General features: G+C 39.0%; 1 protein-coding gene across 1 annotated transcript in view; it reads right to left on the bottom strand.

The window, feature by feature from the left end:
- The window catches only part of COL15A1 (collagen type XV alpha 1 chain), a 153,225-nt gene that overhangs the window by 11,518 nt on the left and 122,330 nt on the right, over positions 1 to 19,377 (bottom strand). Inside the window, exons 28-35 of the mRNA XM_086741476.1 lie at positions 15,611 to 15,664; positions 15,471 to 15,530; positions 13,352 to 13,420; positions 13,027 to 13,068; positions 10,624 to 10,669; positions 6,545 to 6,634; positions 3,029 to 3,078; positions 1,126 to 1,236 (exon numbers count right to left, since the gene is read on the bottom strand). Coding sequence (XP_086597602.1) covers positions 1,126 to 1,236; positions 3,029 to 3,078; positions 6,545 to 6,634; positions 10,624 to 10,669; positions 13,027 to 13,068; positions 13,352 to 13,420; positions 15,471 to 15,530; positions 15,611 to 15,664 — 522 coding nt within the window. The remainder of the gene's footprint in view (positions 1 to 1,125; positions 1,237 to 3,028; positions 3,079 to 6,544; positions 6,635 to 10,623; positions 10,670 to 13,026; positions 13,069 to 13,351; positions 13,421 to 15,470; positions 15,531 to 15,610; positions 15,665 to 19,377) is intronic.

Here is a 19,377-nt window from a genome sequence, read left to right as displayed (position 1 = left end):
AGACCACTCGCTTTGCTGTGCTTATAAGAGTTTGTCTGAACACATATGGTGGGAAGCTTTAACATAAAGTGTGCCTGTGCAGGGTGTATGTCTCATGACGAATGTTGTCTTCACCTTCCTGTGATCAAATGTCAGCTCATATCCCTTAAGCTCTCCAGCTGTCAGTCTTCCAGACTGAAAAGGCTCCAACTCTCTGTTTCCAGTTTAGCAGTGTGTCCTCAGCCTGAATGAGGAGGGCTTGCGCTCCCTGTGCTCAAACTGGCCTGCGTACATGGAACAGTTTTTGGTCCTGGACTAGGAGTGCTCAGTCTCTGATGGATCTCAGCTGTGCCATCCAACTCCTTCTTGACAGTGGAGCAATTTCTAAGTAGGGAGTGGTTCTCAGCAATGTGGAATAGTGCCAGGGGGATTTTTGAAGGCAGACTTGCTGACCTAACACTTTGTCCTCAGCTGTGACCCACCCATTCATGCTCCTTGGCACAGAACATGACAATAGAGCAATGCAATGCACACATTTTTTTTTCCAAATCCCATGGATAAACTAGTTTCCAAAGAATTAGTGCATTTTATTCCAAAGCAGTTGTGGTGGCAATTACCAGATAAGAAAATAACTAGGTAGAGATTAGAGAGTGGCTGAATTTTATAGGAATGATTCAGATGAGTACACACTGGACTTTTCATTCATGGTTTTGGATTACTGGAGTAGAAAATAAGATTAATTATTTAGATGGCCAACAATTTTCCAGTCAGCCTCTGTCTATATAGCCTATTTTGGCCTTTATGGGGATATAAGCAGTAGCATCACAAGTTATATATACTGCCTTGATTTGTAATGCTGTTAATAGCATGAATCTACATACTGATGTAGCTGTATTAGACAGCCAGTCATAACATTATATCAATTTTTCATAGCAAATTAATTGTATGCACAACAGTGAAGTGTCTGTGTTTATGCCTAATGCAACTCTCTAGTATTCATCTAATGGTTAGCGTATTTTTTATACAGTTAGCATAGTTTTTATACATTTCTTAGCATCATCTTGATGGTTCTCTCTTTTTAGTGCCTTCTAAATTAAAGCAATGGGTATCCACAAATATTCCTATTCTACAACTTGCTTGACTTACAACTAATCCTGGTCTTCCAGGTGGGCCAGGAGGTCCTGTCAGAAAAAACCCTCCATTTGGTTCTCCTTTTTCTCCTTTTACACCAGTGACTCCATTGTCTCCTTTTTCACCCTTTAAAGAGAACACATTTTAAAACATTGAGCTGAAGTGAGATCAGAACTCCATGCAGTGATTTTTTAAAGATACATGAAATCTCTGAGCTTAATAAAGAAAAGCATCTCTTTAAAATCTTTTTGACATCACTTCCTTCTTTGGTGATATGGAATGAAAAGGAATGCTTTCTTTATTGAGGCTGCAAGGCTCTCTCAGGGCAGGGGCTAGGTGAGGTGGGGTTAGATGCGGGCAGAGAAAATGCATCTGTTGCGGTTTCCTGCTATTCTACCCAGCAAAACCTTGTTCTGTGCTGTAGCTGGAGGCAAAGGGAAAGTTGGAGAAAGCATGAAAGCCTGGCTTTCTACTTTTCTCTGTCATCAAGGAAAAAGCAAATAAAGATTGACATAGAATGGACAGATATTTAAAAGGACATGGCAAAGTGAAGATTATTGCGTACAGGATGAGAGAGAAAGGCGGAGGTGTGTACCAGGACAACAGAAGAGGCACCACACAAAACTGCAGACACTTTGAACTGCATGTCTTCTCCTGTCCTTCATTGTTGATTATCAGTTAGTTTGGGGAACAGTGAATAGGTAAGAAGCTTTTAGGTCATTATGTCTCTGTGCAAAATGAGCTGCAGTAATTGTAGGTTCCTCCTCACATTATTTCCCTCTGTTTTTCTGCTGGGTTTTTCCTTAAACTTTTTTTAGTCTACTTTGTTTCACCTTTCTGAGAAATAAACCTGTGAATAGAAGAGGCAAAGGGCAAAGCAGGAATGGCAGGTAACTGCAGAAAGCCAGTAAAGATCGCTATGTCTAATGCCTCATCTGACTTTTCTTTTTTGTTTCCCAGTAAACAAGACTATGAAGCTCTCTGTATGGTGTGCCATTTTGCAGAGATGAAGACTAGATAAAAAATGAGTTCTTTGTAGCTAAAGCTGTGAAGCTACAGACACTACTCTATAAGCTCAAAGAAGCCATACCAGCTCTGCCATGCATGCATGGGGCACTTTATGTCATCGGAATAACTTAGGTGCACGCAGCCAAGCAGAAACAAAATCTGAAAACCAGATGGCATTAAGAGTCCTTCAAGGAAACTGACAGTACACTGCTTTTGGTGGCATCATTAAATGATAACTTGATTCATTTTTTGTTCAGACCTTCTACTGATAAAGAGCTCTGTTTAAAATATTTAAAATAATATTGCATTGATATTCATTTTTGTCGCTTGAAGCAGTCAGGAGACTAATGGAACAGAGAGGGACCGAACACATCAAGGTACTGGTATACCTTCTTGTAAGTGATTCCAGGAAAAGTAGTTTCCATCACTTTAACTTATTTTATTTAGTGCGCTTAAATGATAAATCATATTTATCATACAGAAGTGATTTTTTTTCCCTCCATGTGTTAATTGTTGCTAAATTTTTCTAGAAGCCCTTTAGGTAATGGATGTCTCTTACCTGAGCTGGCATGGAAACAAAAGCATTCATTTATGGCAGATAATTTATACCAACTTCTGTTAGGTAACAGTGAATTATGACTCACTTTAATATCACTGGGAACGTAAAAAGCCTCACTAGTAAAGTTTTTTCAAAAGTAATCTTTATATACTACTGACATCTGCTATCTCTATACTTGTAACAAACTTGTCTATGCAGCTGGAGTTTAAGAAATTAATACTGTTTGTAATGGCTGATGCTTTTATCCATTTTGTATATTTCATCATGCTATACTGTTTTATGCTTAATTTATAGTAAAGTCCACTTTAAAAAAAGCTTAACAGAACTCAAACACAAATGGGATATAATTACCTTTATGCTATTAATAAAGTGGCTGAAATATGATGGAGGCAGAGGTGGACCTGAAAAATGAAGAACATACAATAAAGTACAATAATTATCTGTAATTTTAATTTTAAAAGCACTGCTTTGGATATTACTGGTTTAGGAGTTTAAAGGAAAACTATTTACAGTAATAACATTAACCTTTAAATCTAACAGATATTTTTAGTTTGGTTTTCTAACAAAGCAAGGCTTACAGGTCCTATCTTGTCAGTCACTCCTCCATCTTAATAACTTCTGAATATGACTGTGAATTTCAGACAAATTTGAAAGCAAAGAAGGCTCAAAGATTAAAAATTCACAGTTTTCTGGGAAAATGGCAGCTGGGCAGATGATGAAAGAGATGCATCCAGACTAACCCCTTTGATGGAAACCAAGGTAAACGAAAAGCTTTCCATATATTTCGCCAGCAGTGGCGTGGCCAATCAGTAGTTGCATTATCTTTCATGCAAGGATAGTACCATAACTGACAAGAGAAAGAAACAGTGTTACTACCATCCTGCTCATCATAGAATAATTGTTCCTTGACATTTTTATGCAGCAAAACCCAATAGCAGTATCAATGTTTATACCACCTGTGTTGTGTTGTCTGCCAATGGTGGTCAGCCACAGCTGTCAAGCCAGCACAAAAAGTCTAAAAGGCCTTAAAATATTCTGTGTGCCATACACTAGGAAAAAATACTGGTTTACAGCTGCCCATAACAGCTTGATGCATTTTCTTCAAATGTGTTCTCGTTAATTTTTGAGATCTTTGGGTCCAACCGTATGCAAGCCATAAGACTCGGATCTCAGTATGCTCTCTCAGATACAATTAAGTCAAATAGATATTGTATACATCTGTATGCTGGGACAGAAATGTATTCACACTATGGCAGCTGTTTTGATTTTATTCCAACCCTGCCAATTATAGCTTGCTGCAGTGACTTGCTTGATCCATGTGAGAGGATGGGGAATGGACAGGTGGAATGAAATGGTAGGTGTCCTTCTCAGATGTTATTTAGTATTAATCTCTACACTGGGCAATATCTGAGGTCTTTCTAGGATGACCAGCAAGAAAACTAGGGCTGGGCAAGGTACATGAAGAAGAGGGAGGTCACCACTCAAAGTGGAAGTCAAAAATCTGTGGTAGGGAACTGGTAGGCTCTACCTACATTGGTAGGTAAACCATATTAGATCACTTCAGCCCTAAGGTAAAGTGGCACAGCTTCCATCCATACAGCTAAACTGTCCTCCTCACTCCCAAAGCATGAAAGATTTATCCATACAGCCTATTGCACCAATTCCTAGCTTAAGCTATCCCCTAGACCATCCTATTGTCTGGGGGTAAGTGCTACTTCTTGCAGACTGAATCCAGGCCAGGAAACATGGGAAAAATTAAACTGCAGGACAACTGTCTTCTGTGTCCTGGGTCTGTTTAGTTTACTAGTATACACAGCCAGAGAAATCTGCCTGACATGGCTTCTCAGTGGGCTAACCTAGTTCTGTCCTCTTTTGGAGATGTTCAGTGGAGGGCTGGTAAGTAATTTTTGGCAAGACCTTTAGGGACTGTGTTCCTCCAACCAGAAACACTGAGGTTGTGCTGGAGCATTGCACGTGTGTTTGGAAAACAGCACCTGTGCTCTGGATACTTACCACACCTGCCCCTATACAGAGCAGCTAAATGAAGCGCGGCCTAGCATTTACCACTTTTTCTGTTGGGTTCATATTTTTGCATGGCATCAATTAAGAGAGCCTATTTGTAAGGCTGGAGAGGAGACATTAATGAAAAGAAAAATAAATCCACTGCGTGGACAAGTTCCACAGTTCAGAAAGCTTTTCTGATTGCCGGAATTCAACAGACACTGTAGCGGCAGGAGATTCAGCCATCTGTCCCTCAGAGAAAGTTTTGAAAAATTCCTGTACTTCAATGATGTTTCACTACCCTGCAAATTCTGTTTTGTGAATTTTCACTGTCAATGATTATATGGATGTTTGTGAGACCTAAAGAACTGGTTCGTATGAAAGAATATTTTAGCATCTACATCAATAAGCAAGAACCAAACAGGAATAGTTTTTTTTTTTAGAGGAGAAACAGAATTGATATTTTAACCTCACAAAATATTGAAGCTAGTCAATCTATCTGGATCTGATTGGCAAATAAATGAATAAATCTCTGTTATTTTAGGAGAAAGGTGAATTCAATTTTCAGTTTAACCAGAATTCTTGTGTTATTTTCACCATCCTTCACTAGCTGCAGTTTTACAACAACATCATAAGCATGATCCTTTCATAATCCTCTCCTTCTGAAGCACGTGAAGTCATCAAGTATAGGTAAAAATACTTGTAGGGCATTAATTTGCATTAAGTACAGAACCTGGGAGGGAACAGACATGTTCATAGTGGATAAATCATCACAGAAGAGAAAATAGCTTTAGTTTCTGTTTAGGAATGCTTCTTGCTTCTTCTTTTTACAAGTTTATTGATGACAGGGAAACACGAACCACTTATTTTAAGGCACTGTATATTGATCAGAATAAAAGTTAATGAGGACAAGACAATAAAATAGATTTTATTAGAAAAAATAGACATACTTTTAAAAATAACCAAAATATCATCTTCAGTCTTTGGAATAAAGACAGAAATATCCATATAGATGTAGTTTTGTATTTATTATCAACACATCAGAGGACAAAGATTATAAATATGGTATAACAACATTAATTTGATATACTGCTTCTTCTATTTCACATAATTTCTGGCACTAACAAAAGCCTTATCTCAATATATGAGATTTTGAAAAATGTATAGAAAAGGAAGAATTTGTAATAGCAATCTTTTCAAATAAATGTTTGTTTCTGTAACTATTTTTGAATGTGTAAGAATTAGCAATGTGTATCAACTTTTTGATACAGAAAAGTAAATCTGTAGTGAGGAACATCTGTTATGATGCTCCTACCACCAGTGAATTCCTATTTTTAGTTCACACAGACTCTTCATGATTATCACAAAGAAAGCATAGAATATTAAAAAGTTGGTTAAAATAGAGATCATCTAGTTCTACCTTCTGCTGAAAGTGGGACTGTCATCAAGAAATTACTGCCTTGATCACAGAATGCAGAGTTGTTTTAGCCTGAAATGGGAAGTACTCAGTTTTAGCCTGATTGGCTCAAAAAGATGGACCACAAAATGATATCCGAGGAAGTGGATATGATGTCCTTCTGAGATTTAAAAAAATCTCTGACCAGCCAGTTACATTTCAATACCTATTCTTGTACCTAACACATTCATAATACTCACAAGTGTGCAGTACAGATACTTTTCAGAAGACATTTTTTACAACATTATGGGCTTTGTTGTTCTGTGTGTCAGTTCAGTGAGGAGCCTAGGTATAAGTCTTTAGGCAGGTAAGGCTGCAGGGGTAAGTATCAAAGTACTTTGTTGAATTGCTTTTTAAGTTAAACATGCATTCCTTTACAAGATGGCAATGACATATTAGATTAAGTGTACCTGGTGGTCCTGGAGCCCCTCTGTCTCCCTTTTCTCCTTTTAAGTCCACTGAACTGTGCGGCCCCCAGGAATCTCTGTTTGCTTTAGCACCTGCCATAAAAGCATCACAAATTCATGAGAACTTGCAAACACAGAAACTATAGCAGTGACAACCAAACCACTGAAAGAGAGAGCAGACTTTTCCATACATGTGGGGCACGTGGCTCCAGTCCCTATATGCTTGTCTCACTCTCCTTGTGAACATGGCTGCCCGATTTCCTCTCTTACCAACCCCAACATGTGCAAGACAATTTCTCTCTTACAAGTCAATCTTTCACTCTCCCTTCCCTGACCACCTAGCCTAAGACCCTCGGAACAAACCTGTTCTCACTGCATTTGAAAATTTCATTGAGGCAAGTGTAGAAACAGTTCTTGAGTTATGGCTCTGCATTTTATACCACATCTACCATCTCCAGACTCCAAATCAAACCAATAAATGATAATATCTGCAACTGTGAATGCAAAAAATGTTATAATCTATTGCCCCTTCATGTCATAAAAGCATTAATAATGAAGAAAATGTTCTCCGAGAACAGAAATGCTTTTAACACAATTTTCCATCCAGGTGAGCTAAGGGTAGAATTACACTCAAATACATCCAGATAAACCTATTTTTCCAGATATTATTCAACTTTCATGGTAACCTTACCCTATAAAATATCTGGGTAAAATTACCTTGGAGTATTTAGACTTCTTAGGTCTGATTTCTCTCTTTGTTCTGCCTAAGTAATTGCTATTATCTTTGCAAAATTCATGTAAAATAACATCATTCTGCCACAGTAACATGTTATAGCCACTTCCTTCAGGTAGAAATGCCTTTTCAAGTTTAAGGTGAGGTGGTCCTATTCTGACTTATAAGCAGGAAGGGTGCTGAAGTACAATGACAAGCAGATACAAGACACATCTCTTGAAGTAATTTTTAGTGGTTCCCTGCCTGTGATATCTTCAGCCTCTGTGGTTGTGATCTATGCCGGGAGCCAGTGGCTCACTAAGAACTCTAGCTCTTTTCTAACCTGATCTGATGATATTTATGAATTTCACTGGAGCAAGCCCAGAAACCATCTCTTGCTTGGGTACCCAGTCCATGCTTCGTGACTTGAATGCCACTTATAAATAAGACTTTATTAGCAATAAATAAAGACTCTTTGAGAGTGCCATGTTACAGTGGACGTTTCCAGACAGTTCCTCTCCGCCCTTCTCTTTTGTCTTTCAGCCAGAGGTGAAAGCTGATCATACTCCCATGGGTCTCCCCATGACCTGTTTGGTGACTCAGCCTCCATCTGTGAGCCCATGTTCAAATGCCTATTGACAGAAGAGTGGGGCTTCATTTTATCTTGTGCTGAAGCCAATCACACATTCTTGCAGGTGTGCAGTTAGACGGTTTTCCTAGTTGTCACTTGAACCCTAACTGTCCAGCTGTGACATCTTCAGAATTATTTTCCATGCAGTTTTCCAGTCCAGTCATCAGTATTTTAGGTAATCTTAAAATATTGAGATCAATAGAGAGCTTACACAAGCAAGCTCTGACTTTCTTTTCTTCAAGATATCTTCCTTTACCACATATCTGCTCTTGCTCTTCATGCTGGTGCCTTACACTCTTTTCCTTCTCTACCCTTGTTTTTCCATTTGGATCAAGGTGGCCTGGTCTTTCCAAGTGTCTCAGTCATTGCTGAGGGAGAGGAGCTGTTCCAGTTGCTGACATCAGCCCACTACTTACTCTCTGGACCATGCTAGAGAACTGGTCCCCGGATAGCCATCTCTTCCTCCAGAAACAGCTCCAAGCCCCAACATTTGAAACTGATATAACATCTACTACTGCTGCATTATTCAACTTGTTTTGCATGCAGGCTCTAACTTGTCTGATTAAACTGTAAACTCTCCGTACTCCTTTGCACAGTGATGGGAACAGTGGTTTAATTCCCAGGAACGTGGGAACAGGGAAACAGGTTCAGGCTGTATATTAGAGATTGCATTACTGTTTTTTTTTCCACAAAAATACTTGGAAAGTGTAACAGATAGGCAGGAATAATTTTTTACTATAAGTAGTTAAATAAAAGGAGGAAGACCACTGACCTTATTTCCTCCATATCTTCAGAAGACCTCTTTTTCCATTGTGTACCACTGATAATAAGAAAACTGCTGGCTGCTCCCTGTGGATGCTCTGGCGCTTTATTTTAATGTCCCAACTTTTTTTTTTTTTTTCCCCAAGTCTAAGAAGCTCTGAAGGGGCAAAACTGTGACAGAACTTTCTGCTACCCTTGGAACTGAAGGACTTCCACAAAATTTGGTCAAGGCAGCACTACTTCAACCAGCATTCACCATTTTTTTTTTTTTTCACAAAATTGCTACCTGTTTCCCTCTGCATGTAACTGAATCTATCCTTGAAGCATGTCTTTGAGGAAGGACAAAAGCACTGAACCATAGACGCACTTGTGTTAATTTTAATGCCCGGTGCACACAGTAAGTGACCACTTTGTGCTTATCTGGTGGAGTACTAGCTCAAGAATGGAATGGTCAGACCATTACAATAGTCTTAAAATGGGATGAAAACTGTATGTAAATGGTGACTTTTCCTCCTTAAACCAAAGAAAGAAGGGATGCATGCTGGAGTGACTTTAGGATTTACTGTTTGGGTTGAGAATCAGTATGCATTTAGAGAAAAGAAACTATAATGATTAATTGGATAAAACCAACAAGTTTTAAACAGAATTGTCATAGTAAAAACCCTCACTTTCAAGCTTTACCTAGGCTGAAAGGCTAAAAAGAGCAGAATGCCCTTTGTTAACTTGGAGTCAACTCTTGGTACTAGGGAGAGTGCTTTGAGCACTTTGGGCTCTCTGTGGGCATTTATTTTGTTAGATCATGGGTTCTTTGCTAAAAATAAAATATGTACAGAGAAGTTTTTTTGAGTTCCTGTGTGCAGGGGGAGACAAGCAATGAGAGCCTTTGAATATAAGAGCAGCACTGGACAGCCTACACTCTATGGACTTAATTCTGTGGACATAGCCTTGAAGAAATGTGGAAAGTTTGCCAAGCACAAGACCTAGGCTTTCACTTGTAAGAAGTAAGCCAGTCTTTCAGCAGTAAGGATTCAGAAAGCAAGCTCAGGGCATCATTGTACCCCATAAATTTGACCCTCTACTGTCCTGAAATCCCCCTTCCATTAAAAGGCGTGAAAACTAATGAAACTTCTCCAGCCTTATGGCAATTTTCCCAGGGTCCTCATGTGTGGAGTTTCCCATCCTCCTCCCCTGCTAGCATTATTTCCTTCTTTGTCTGCCTGTCAGGTGTTTATCCTAGCTATCCCTGATCCTGAGAAATTACTGTCTTTTCAACAGGCCTCGCCTTCCTACTGAAGGAGGGGATGAGAAACATTTCTTCTGTCTCACCAGAAAATTCATCAATTCCTCACAGAGATAATTGTTAATAGCTTGCTTCTTTCCCTCAGCAATATTCTCTGCGACTCCAGCAGCCAGTATGTGTTGACTCTGCCTGTGACAATTTTCTTTCAAGCAAAAGGATGGGAGCTCTGATCACAAGCTCAGGTTTTTTTTTTTGGTATCAGTCACTGAGAGAAGGGAAGTGTTTTTGACACCACTGTTCAAACATAATGGGAATGGGACCACCTGGTTGCTTGGGATGTAGTATTAGGTGGACTTTAGAATTTGCATATTAGGAGCATTGCCAGAGCAGAGAGTAATGATTTGGCCCAGCCACATGCGACATCTCTGCTCTGACAGAGGACTTCTAAGATTAGATCCTGCAGAGACTCTGTTGCACTGCTCAATTTATAAATAATAGTCTTCAAAGTGCAGACCTAGGCTCACTTGTTCTTTGACCTGTATATTGAGACTGGACCAAGATACGATCTTATCTTTTCACCAGAAAAAGAAGTGAGATCACCTCTTTTTTTTTTTTTTTTCTCCCCTTCCCCCCTATACATGCAGTTATGCAATAGCCATGAAAGAGTAAACAGAGCTTTACTAAGAAGAAAATAAAAAAGCTTCTTTAAACCAAGGTACAAGAAAAGAATTACTCACCATGGACATTATGAGGTTCTTGATTTCCAGGGTAAGGAGTGCCCACCTACAGACAAAGAAATCTATTAAAAATTATGCATACACATTAAATAATGGAAGTGCATTACTTGATGTGACTGAAAAGTCTGGAAAATTTGCATGCTATCACAATAAATATTATAACAACACTCTGGGGTTATTTCCAATGTAACAAGGTCTGAGTAATGGGTAATAAAGCTTTTTTTAGTGTTGTGCTCTCTTTAACATGCAACATGCTTTCAGCAAGAGGGTAACAACATGCGTTTTGGAGGCATCAGCAAATTCTACTCTCAGTCATGCCAGTGAAGCATCAGAAAACTCATTCTCCAAGAACAATTCTGAATTTACATCCCTGCATTTGAAAGCAGGATTTAATTTTTGACTGTAAGATAACAGACTGGGTTTGTAAATTTTTCACCAGACCATGGCTATACCTGCTGTCTGATGCTGACCTATGCTCCAGATGCACTGAGACCACAACTGGGAGGCAGAAGCTATTCTAGTCTATCCTGTCCTGACACCAGCCACCTGTAACAGTGGGCATACTACTTACCTCTACTGCTTGTCATGTGGCACAGTACTTGGAAATGGACAAATCTTAGAACTAGCTAGTACTATCTATATGAATGTAAGTAAGTGTATAAAAAAAATTGTAGGTGCTGTAACTGGCTAATCCTGTAGTGTTAGCTCTTAGAAATCTTACTTACATGGATAGCTCCATTAAGTTCAGAAGTTCAGTTCACATGAGGAAAACTTGTGGGGTTCAGTCTGTAGTTCTTTATTGATATTCATTTATGTAGGCATGTACAGCAGACTTCTTATCTATAAACTTGGATAGGTTTAGGAGATTATTCACAAACGTAGGACAAGTCTATCTAGCATACTCAGATGCACAAAGAGGTGTTTATAAGCATAGGTTTCTATTACTTTTGCATGTAAAAGTTACTGCTATGATTCACTGATTGTAACCTTCTTGAAAAATGACTATTATTATCTGAAATTCAGCTAAAATAGGCTTGTATTTTTTTAATCATGCCACAGAGAATCAGAGGAGAGTTGAGATTGGAAGGCATCTCTGGAGACTGTCTAGCCCAAAGCAGGATCAACTACATCAAGTTGCTCGGGGACTCGTCCAGACTGGTTTCAGAGGTGAGGCTGAATAATCCATATGTGATTATGGACATATGTGATTAACATACAAGAATGTTATGTGGTGGGAACAGAAAGATTTAAGAGAGGAATTCAAAGAGGTAAAAAGATGGTGCCTAGAAGTGGTAGTCCAAAACCACAGAAATGCCAAATTACCATAGAGTAATGACTATTTTTTTGTTAACTAACAGAATGATCCATAAGCTGGGATACATCTTTCTTCAGCAGTAAGGGTGGGGTGATGATGATTATCAGTGCATCTAGTATAGTGTAAGTCAAGAGCTGCTTCTTTGAAATAAGTGAAAGAGAACTGAAATGGAAAATGGAGGAGGGGGCACAATACTATTTTGAGCTATACTGTTTAACAGAAAAGTAGAACAGCCATACTGCACACCACACTATTCAGGGGAGGACTGTGGCTATCAGAGACGGAATCCTTTCCAAGTACTGAACCCATAGCTTAACAGTGCAGTATTGCCCTGAGGAGAGTGCTTCCAGGACTGAACTCCGTTTGCAGTTCATTGTATGATGTAATTTCCATGATTCATTAAACAAAAATTGCATCAGGGTGTTCTGAAAATATAAACACTGTTGGCTTTCTTTTGATAATATGTGTGAAATTGCAGGTCTTTTGAAGGTAACAGAAGCTTTGTCATTTCCTTCAGAAAGCAATGGCAGAGCTTCACCTGCTGCCATTCTTGAGATAATAAATGTTTTTATGTGAATAGAATGCATTTGAGCATCAAATAAAGAACACAATCTCTCTTTTCTGATGCATCTTTCATGCCACAATGAAATACATAACAAGTCTTATTTTGGACAGGGAAATTGAAAACAGCTAAAGACATAACAACATGGAGACAGTATTTATATTTACATCTGGAAAATACGTTTACCTGTATGTATAAGCATTGAGCTCCCCAAAGCAACTCTTAAACTAAGGAAATGTAGGCTTTGAAAGGCAGTAAAAGTGTTAGGACAACCAAGTAATCCATGTGCTTTGAGCAAAATGTTCTACTGTTTCTAGTTCTCATATGTTTTATATATGGCTAATTTTTGGTATCTAAACCCTTCAAAATCTGTTATCTTGAAGACTAGGTAAAACACATCTCTGGTGCAAAGCAGAAGGCGGGGGAGAAAAGCTGCAAAGCTACCGAGGTTACATATATAGCTACTTTGGTTATGTACTGTCATGGCCATGCATTTTGCTAAGGGCAGGTTCTATGTGTGACTTACTGGCATTTTGCAATGAGGTCTAGGAGAGATTGGGAAAACAGTCTATTGAAAACAGGAAGGGAAATTATTTTAATGAACGTAGGTGTAATACAGCAGATACACACCAAATAGATCTAATAGACATGACAGGACAAAGCCTGGAAACAAAAATCAGCACCTCCCGAGAAGAGAGCCCAGCTTGCCTTCCTGTGCACACAAGCATGGTCACCCACTGTAAACTTTGTTGCCTGAAAGAACTTTTGATGTTTCCCTTTGCAAAATGTTTCTAGAGCAGCACATTTCTGCTATAGAGATAGACCAGCAACTGATCCCCAGTTGTACTTACTCCTTTGATATAAACTATACGTCCTGGAGGTCCAGGGGGCCCTGGGGGTCCAGGCAAGCCAGGAAGGCCCTGGTAAAAGAAAGTGGAAGAAGGAAGATATTAGACAGATCTTCTCATATGTGATACAACCGAGCCTACACAAAGAAGGCCAAGGGGCTCAGAAGGCCCCGTTTAACCTGGAAGTTTTGTGTTAAATGGCTTGAGGGGAGACTAGCATCCAATTACAGGGACCAATCTGTCAGGTGAATTTTAATATTTAACCTAAAGCACCTTGTGCAGAACAAAGTGGTCTAAGATTGTTGTTTCCAGAGGGAAAAAAAAACCCAACAAACAAACCCCAAACTGGAAACCCCCAAACACTAAAAAATGAAGCTACATTAAAGGCGGTGGTTCTCTCATCCAAGGAAAACTAGGTATCTGAGAATGGTCTGGGATTCTCAAGGCTGCTGAGATTCATATATTTTCCAGTGTCAGTCAGATAACTACACACTAATTAGCACCTTCAAGGAACCCTGCTAGACTGGAGGCATGACAGCCCTTTACAAAAAAATATGCCAACTCTCTACTGTGTCATTTAAAAACTGGCACCACGCCATGTCCATCTTTCACTCCACATCAATGCAAGCTTCTGTGAGGCGACACATATAATCTCATCAATCCATTACATTTTATCTTCCCTGAGGACTCCAGGAAGGACTATTAGAACATGTAGCCTGTTTTGTTTGCTTGTTTGCTTTAATCTCCCAGCCTGATGTACTTCATCTAGTTCTACTTGCTTTAATAGTTTCTGTTTGGTTAGGGCATAAAATAGACAACACGAGCCTTGACACTCTTTGAAGATAAAGAAGAATGGAAAATCTACTTTAATAATTTCTGCCATTGTCTAGTCATCTTTTCTGTCGTTTTCTTCCAGTTAGAATTTGTCCAATTTGTCTGGTTTCACCTTCTAGCAAGTAAATTTCTATTTACACATTTCTCTAGAGGTATACGCAGCCTTTAGTACCCGGTCTTTTCTTTCTGTGAAGATACTTAGTCACTTACCAATTCTCAGTCTCCCTGTTAGTCAGATAAAGCAGTATCATCATCTCACTTATATTTATTGTCCAGACAACACACTTCTGTTTTGCAGTTTGTGTGCCATATATATATATTTTCTTTTCAACAAAGTAGAACCAGAGGACTTACACAATAGAATTAATTTATAAAAAGTGCTCTACTGAAATACAGTGACCTCTTCCGATGCCTAACTGATCTCTACTTTATGAATTCTATGCTAACACAGTAAAATGCCCTTGTATTTTTCTTCAGCATATCTCTGCTGCAGATGAAATATTATCAGCTGCTGTTGTGGTATGGGTACCAATTTTTCTAGCATAGGTTGCCCCATGACATCAGAACAACCACACAAATTACTCTCCTATTGTGAAACTTCCTGCTTATGCTCAGCAGTGTGTATTGTTGTGTAGTCCAATCTTCATGTTTGCTATGAAACCACTTGTATGAAGTCTTTTCATATGAATGGACTTGCAGTACCAGGACCTTGGCTTATCACTTGTTATTTCATAATTATATGTTGTAGGTGGGCATGGATATGCTATCACCTATGCAGTGGTCATTACTCTTGATATATGTACATGGCAACTAAAGCAGGTAGTAGGTATCAGCAAGTATCTCCTTGTTACTAAAGTAGATGCCACTTCACCGTGATATGCTCAAGCGCTGCTGTGCTAGATAGCCAAGAGTCTATGGGAGCATCTTCACACCATGAGGGGTCATACTGATGACCTGGATCAGGAAGCCTTTGTTATACAGAAAAAAGTGGCAATCCCAGATCATTTGCTATTTGAACCAGCTATGCTGTCAGAGAATAACACATAAAACAGTTAAACCTGGGAGCTGATACAACTATATATATCTGCAAGAACTGTCCAGATGTACTCAGAAGTCGACTTTTCAATGACTATTACCAGATACGAAAACAGCAGAAACATATAATTATTTTTAGATAGTTAAAGTTTTTAGTCCTGTCATCATTTTAAAGGAATTCATATAAATCAGACCTGACTTAAGATTTTAAAAGGATTTTTTTTTCAACTAATTGCAATACATAAGAACTTACATTAAATGCTTCGCCTCGATCACCTTTCACACCTCTCAGTCCATTCAGTCCTGGGCGGCCCTGAAACAAGGTGAAATAGTGTAGTATGTGGCAGAAGCAAGTTCCTCTAGCTTTATTCCACTTGAGAGCATAATACATACTGGACGTCCTGGGAAACCAAGTTCTCCTTTAGGTCCAGTAGGTCCTACTGGTCCCTGGACGAAAAAGAAAATGTGATTATAAAGAATATATAGAACATATCTTTGGCATATGTTTGATTATTTAGAATAAAAAGCATAGTTTTATATTTGCATTAAAAATCAATTTGTGATTGTCTGCAGAGAATGCACAGAATGTCCTCTCTACTTGCTCTGCTGAGGACTGCATATAACAGTCAACTCTGGCTTGGAAAAGACTGGGTATCTGAAATGAAGTCTGAATTCTCAGCCATTTGTAGGGTGTAAAATTCAAAACTGAGTCACCACGTATCAAAGGAAAATTAAATCCATCAGTAGAAAAAACACAGTGATGTATGCTTTATGCATCTCCTTTTTGTTTGCTTTGTTTTTCTAATTATTTTTAAATTAGGCCCTATAAGGAAACGTCTGTGGATCAGCCTGAGAATTCATATAGTGCTAGGCTTCTACATGCCTCTTGCCAGCCTAGGTATGTGGATTTATAGGGCTGATAGTCAAAACACAACAGATCCTTCTTTATACAAGACTGATAGAGGCATCAGGCCTCACAAAGTGATACAAGTGACTGCAAAAATAAAGGGCAAGCAGGCTGCCTGGGAAAAGTGGTCTAGGACTATGGATAATCTGGCATTTGCAAGTATGCAACTTCTAGGCAGCCAGCAAGTGATCAACAAAAATCCGTAAAGCCGAGGATACCACATCTTTCATCTGCTATCAGCTTCCTGAAACTCAAAAAACCCACAAGGGTCTAGACAGTCTCTTTATTTATGTATCAGCCTTTCTGGTTTCATTTCCTCTTTTTTCAGTCTCGTGAAATGCTGAGAGATACTCCTTCTTGTGTTACGGGTAATGGTAATTTCTGCCTGTAGATCTCATGCAGATACCACTTATAGATGATAATTATGTGTTTAATCCTGAGAAATCACAGTAGTTTCAGTGTGATTAAGGTAACAGACTTTCTATTGCTACTTGCAACATGGTGGTTAGCACAGACCTGTGCTGATGGAAGAAAGACATCGGCTATTGCACCGCTTACCACAATTTCAGCACATCACTTTATGGTAACAAACATTTGTTTACATTGTGACTGCTATTTCAATTTCAAACAATCAAAAAACAAGAGAAATCCCCATCTTGCCACTAGCTCTTGACTGTTAAGGAAAGCAGAGACTAAGAAGGAAGGAAGCCTTTTGCAGAACTGAGTCTCCTTAATTACAGTCCAGTTCTGTTGCCATGTTATCTCTCAGTTCAAGGCATAGAGGGAGCACTGGCAAGTGAAGAGCTAGAAAGTTTGCAGGAAATAGCCTGATGTTTACACATGGATGATTTGCATACTCAGAGTTTTGCATCTCATCTAATCAGCAGAATATTGACATGGGAACAAAATCAAGATTCAAATACTAGTCTCATACCAAGCCATTTAATGAATTAAACTATTGCCATTGATAGAATTTTCAATTAACAAAACCTTTTTTTTTTTAAACTGGCAAGTGTTTGTCATTGCCTTTATGTAATATTATTTCATTGAAAAGTGATACAGATTCATGGAAAGTTTATCTAATGATGATGAGATGATTTATCTTAGCATCAAACTGAAATTCATGGATTAAATGTTGTAATTTTTATCATGCCAAAAGTGAAGACTGGATTGAAGATGAAATTCAGAAATGGTTAATGTGTGAACATACTGATTCATAACATCACTATTGTAATCAGAAGTTAAAGATCACTAATGGCAGCCGAAACTATTCGAAGATGGTAGGACCCTTATTAAACTTCTATTTCATTTCCTGTTTGAAGGCAATTTCTGCCCATATGATCAAAGCTAATCCCTGCGTCTAAAGCAGGCAATATATTGCTGGTGGACTCTGGCAGACATGAACTTCAATATTGTGCCCCCAAGCTTTCAAAGTGATTCAACTCACCCTTCCATGCTACCATATCCAGTAATGGAATTTTAAAAGACAGAATTCCAAAATGTTGTTGGGTATTTTTCTATTTCACTTTTCAGTATTTGAGCCTTTAAAGAATATCCAAATCTGAGCTTTACTGAGCAATGGAGATGATCAGAAACAGAATTTTTTATTAATTTAAATGAAGTGTCTGGATCTCACGCTTTAACTGGGACTTTAAATAAACACCAACAACGTGAGAGTTGGCCATGCTCGAGCCGCCTTTACTGTTTCCTCTGTCAAAGTGCCAGCCCACCTCTGACAGATGCTAGTGACTCCCTGAGACAGAAGCCAGCAGTCACAGCGAGAAGTGAAAGAGGAAGTGAAGAAGCCACAGGAGACTGCTTATCAGAAAAGGAAATTTCATTTACAACAGCAGGGAGTCGATTTGGGCACTGTGGTTCTTACTATGGGCTCCTACTCAGTAATGTGCAGCGGTCTGCTTCACTGACAGTGAATAGTATAATCAAGGAGGTAAAAGATTCTTATTTCCCCTGTGGCAGGAGGCTGGATTCTGTGTGTCTCTTCTGCTTTTGCTGTTAACAGTACTAACCTCCTGACTATCCCCAGCTCTCATCTGCCAAATCACTGTTTCTTTGTAGCTCCTTGTGCTCCAGGCTCCTGTAATCCGCTGTTCTGTCCAGCTGAAGTTTCAAAAAGGAGGGGAGCAACGAGCAGGGAATTTTTTTTTTAAATTCTGGAAACTTGTGTACAAGTTCATTGTGCTCTGACAGCACAGAGGAATGATCAGAGTTCCCAGCTACCTCAAAGCTGTTCTTGGGCCAGAATCTTACTTTGTGCAAAGTGGAACAGAACCATTGTAAAGAAAACTTTGATAAGTTATGCCAAAGAGGCTCTGGCCCAGCGCTCTGAAGTCTGTATATTTTTTCTGCACAGCACTCCTGCTGACTACAAAGGGATTTTTTTTTTTTTTTTTACGGGACAACACTGAATTGAATCATCCCCATTGGCAGTGATGATCAAACTAGAGTTCTGCACTAAGAAGAGGAACTGGCTGAGCAAAGTCTTGAGACAGGTTCTGTGTGCCAAATTCTCCTGCTGGCAAAATTTCCTCTGAATGGCCTTGTCTGAGTGCTGAACTGTATGAAGCATCTCATGGCAGTACAAAAGGAGATGTAAACATGGAGTTTGGGGCTGATAGATCAAGAAAACGTCCTGAACAGTGCACAGCAATAGGATGAGAGGCAACAAACACAAGCTAGAACATGAGAAATTCCATATAAATATAAGGAAGAACTTTTTTTTTTACCCCAAAGGTTGTCAAATACTAGAATATGCTGCCCAGAGAGGCTGTGCAATCTCTATCCTAAGAGATGTTGAAGACACAATTGGGCAAAACCTCAAGCTAAATAGACCTGCTTTGGGCAGTGGTGTGGACTAGATGATCTCTGAAATTCATTTCCATTCTATATTAGTCTATGATTCTGTGTCAAGGTGAAGGGATAGACTCATCTTGCAGTCATACAAAGAGAAGAAAAGAAACTCCCTTTCTGGTAAGTTAGGATAGCCCTCTCAAGGTATCCTGATACACAGTAATTAAAAGAGCAGTTACTCAGCACACCCAGTTAGCCCCTTTTAAAGACCACAAAAACTGATGGCAAAATCTACACATCTTGGTGCTGAGAAAAGACAGCATGTATTAAAGTTCACTTAGGCACAACAGAGACTAACTAGGCAACATCAAAAGCAGAAGCAAACACTCAATATCCTTGATCTTTGGAATACTAGACTAGACTAAATTAATTCCTGCTCTAACAC

Source organism: Chlamydotis macqueenii, chromosome 2 (assembly GCF_036417535.1).
Source record: "Chlamydotis macqueenii isolate bChlMac1 chromosome 2, bChlMac1.mat, whole genome shotgun sequence".
In the NCBI taxonomy this organism is placed as follows: Eukaryota; Metazoa; Chordata; class Aves; order Otidiformes; family Otididae; genus Chlamydotis; species Chlamydotis macqueenii.
Note: the sequence above shows the minus strand (reverse complement) of the source record. Positions and strands in the feature narration are given on the sequence as shown.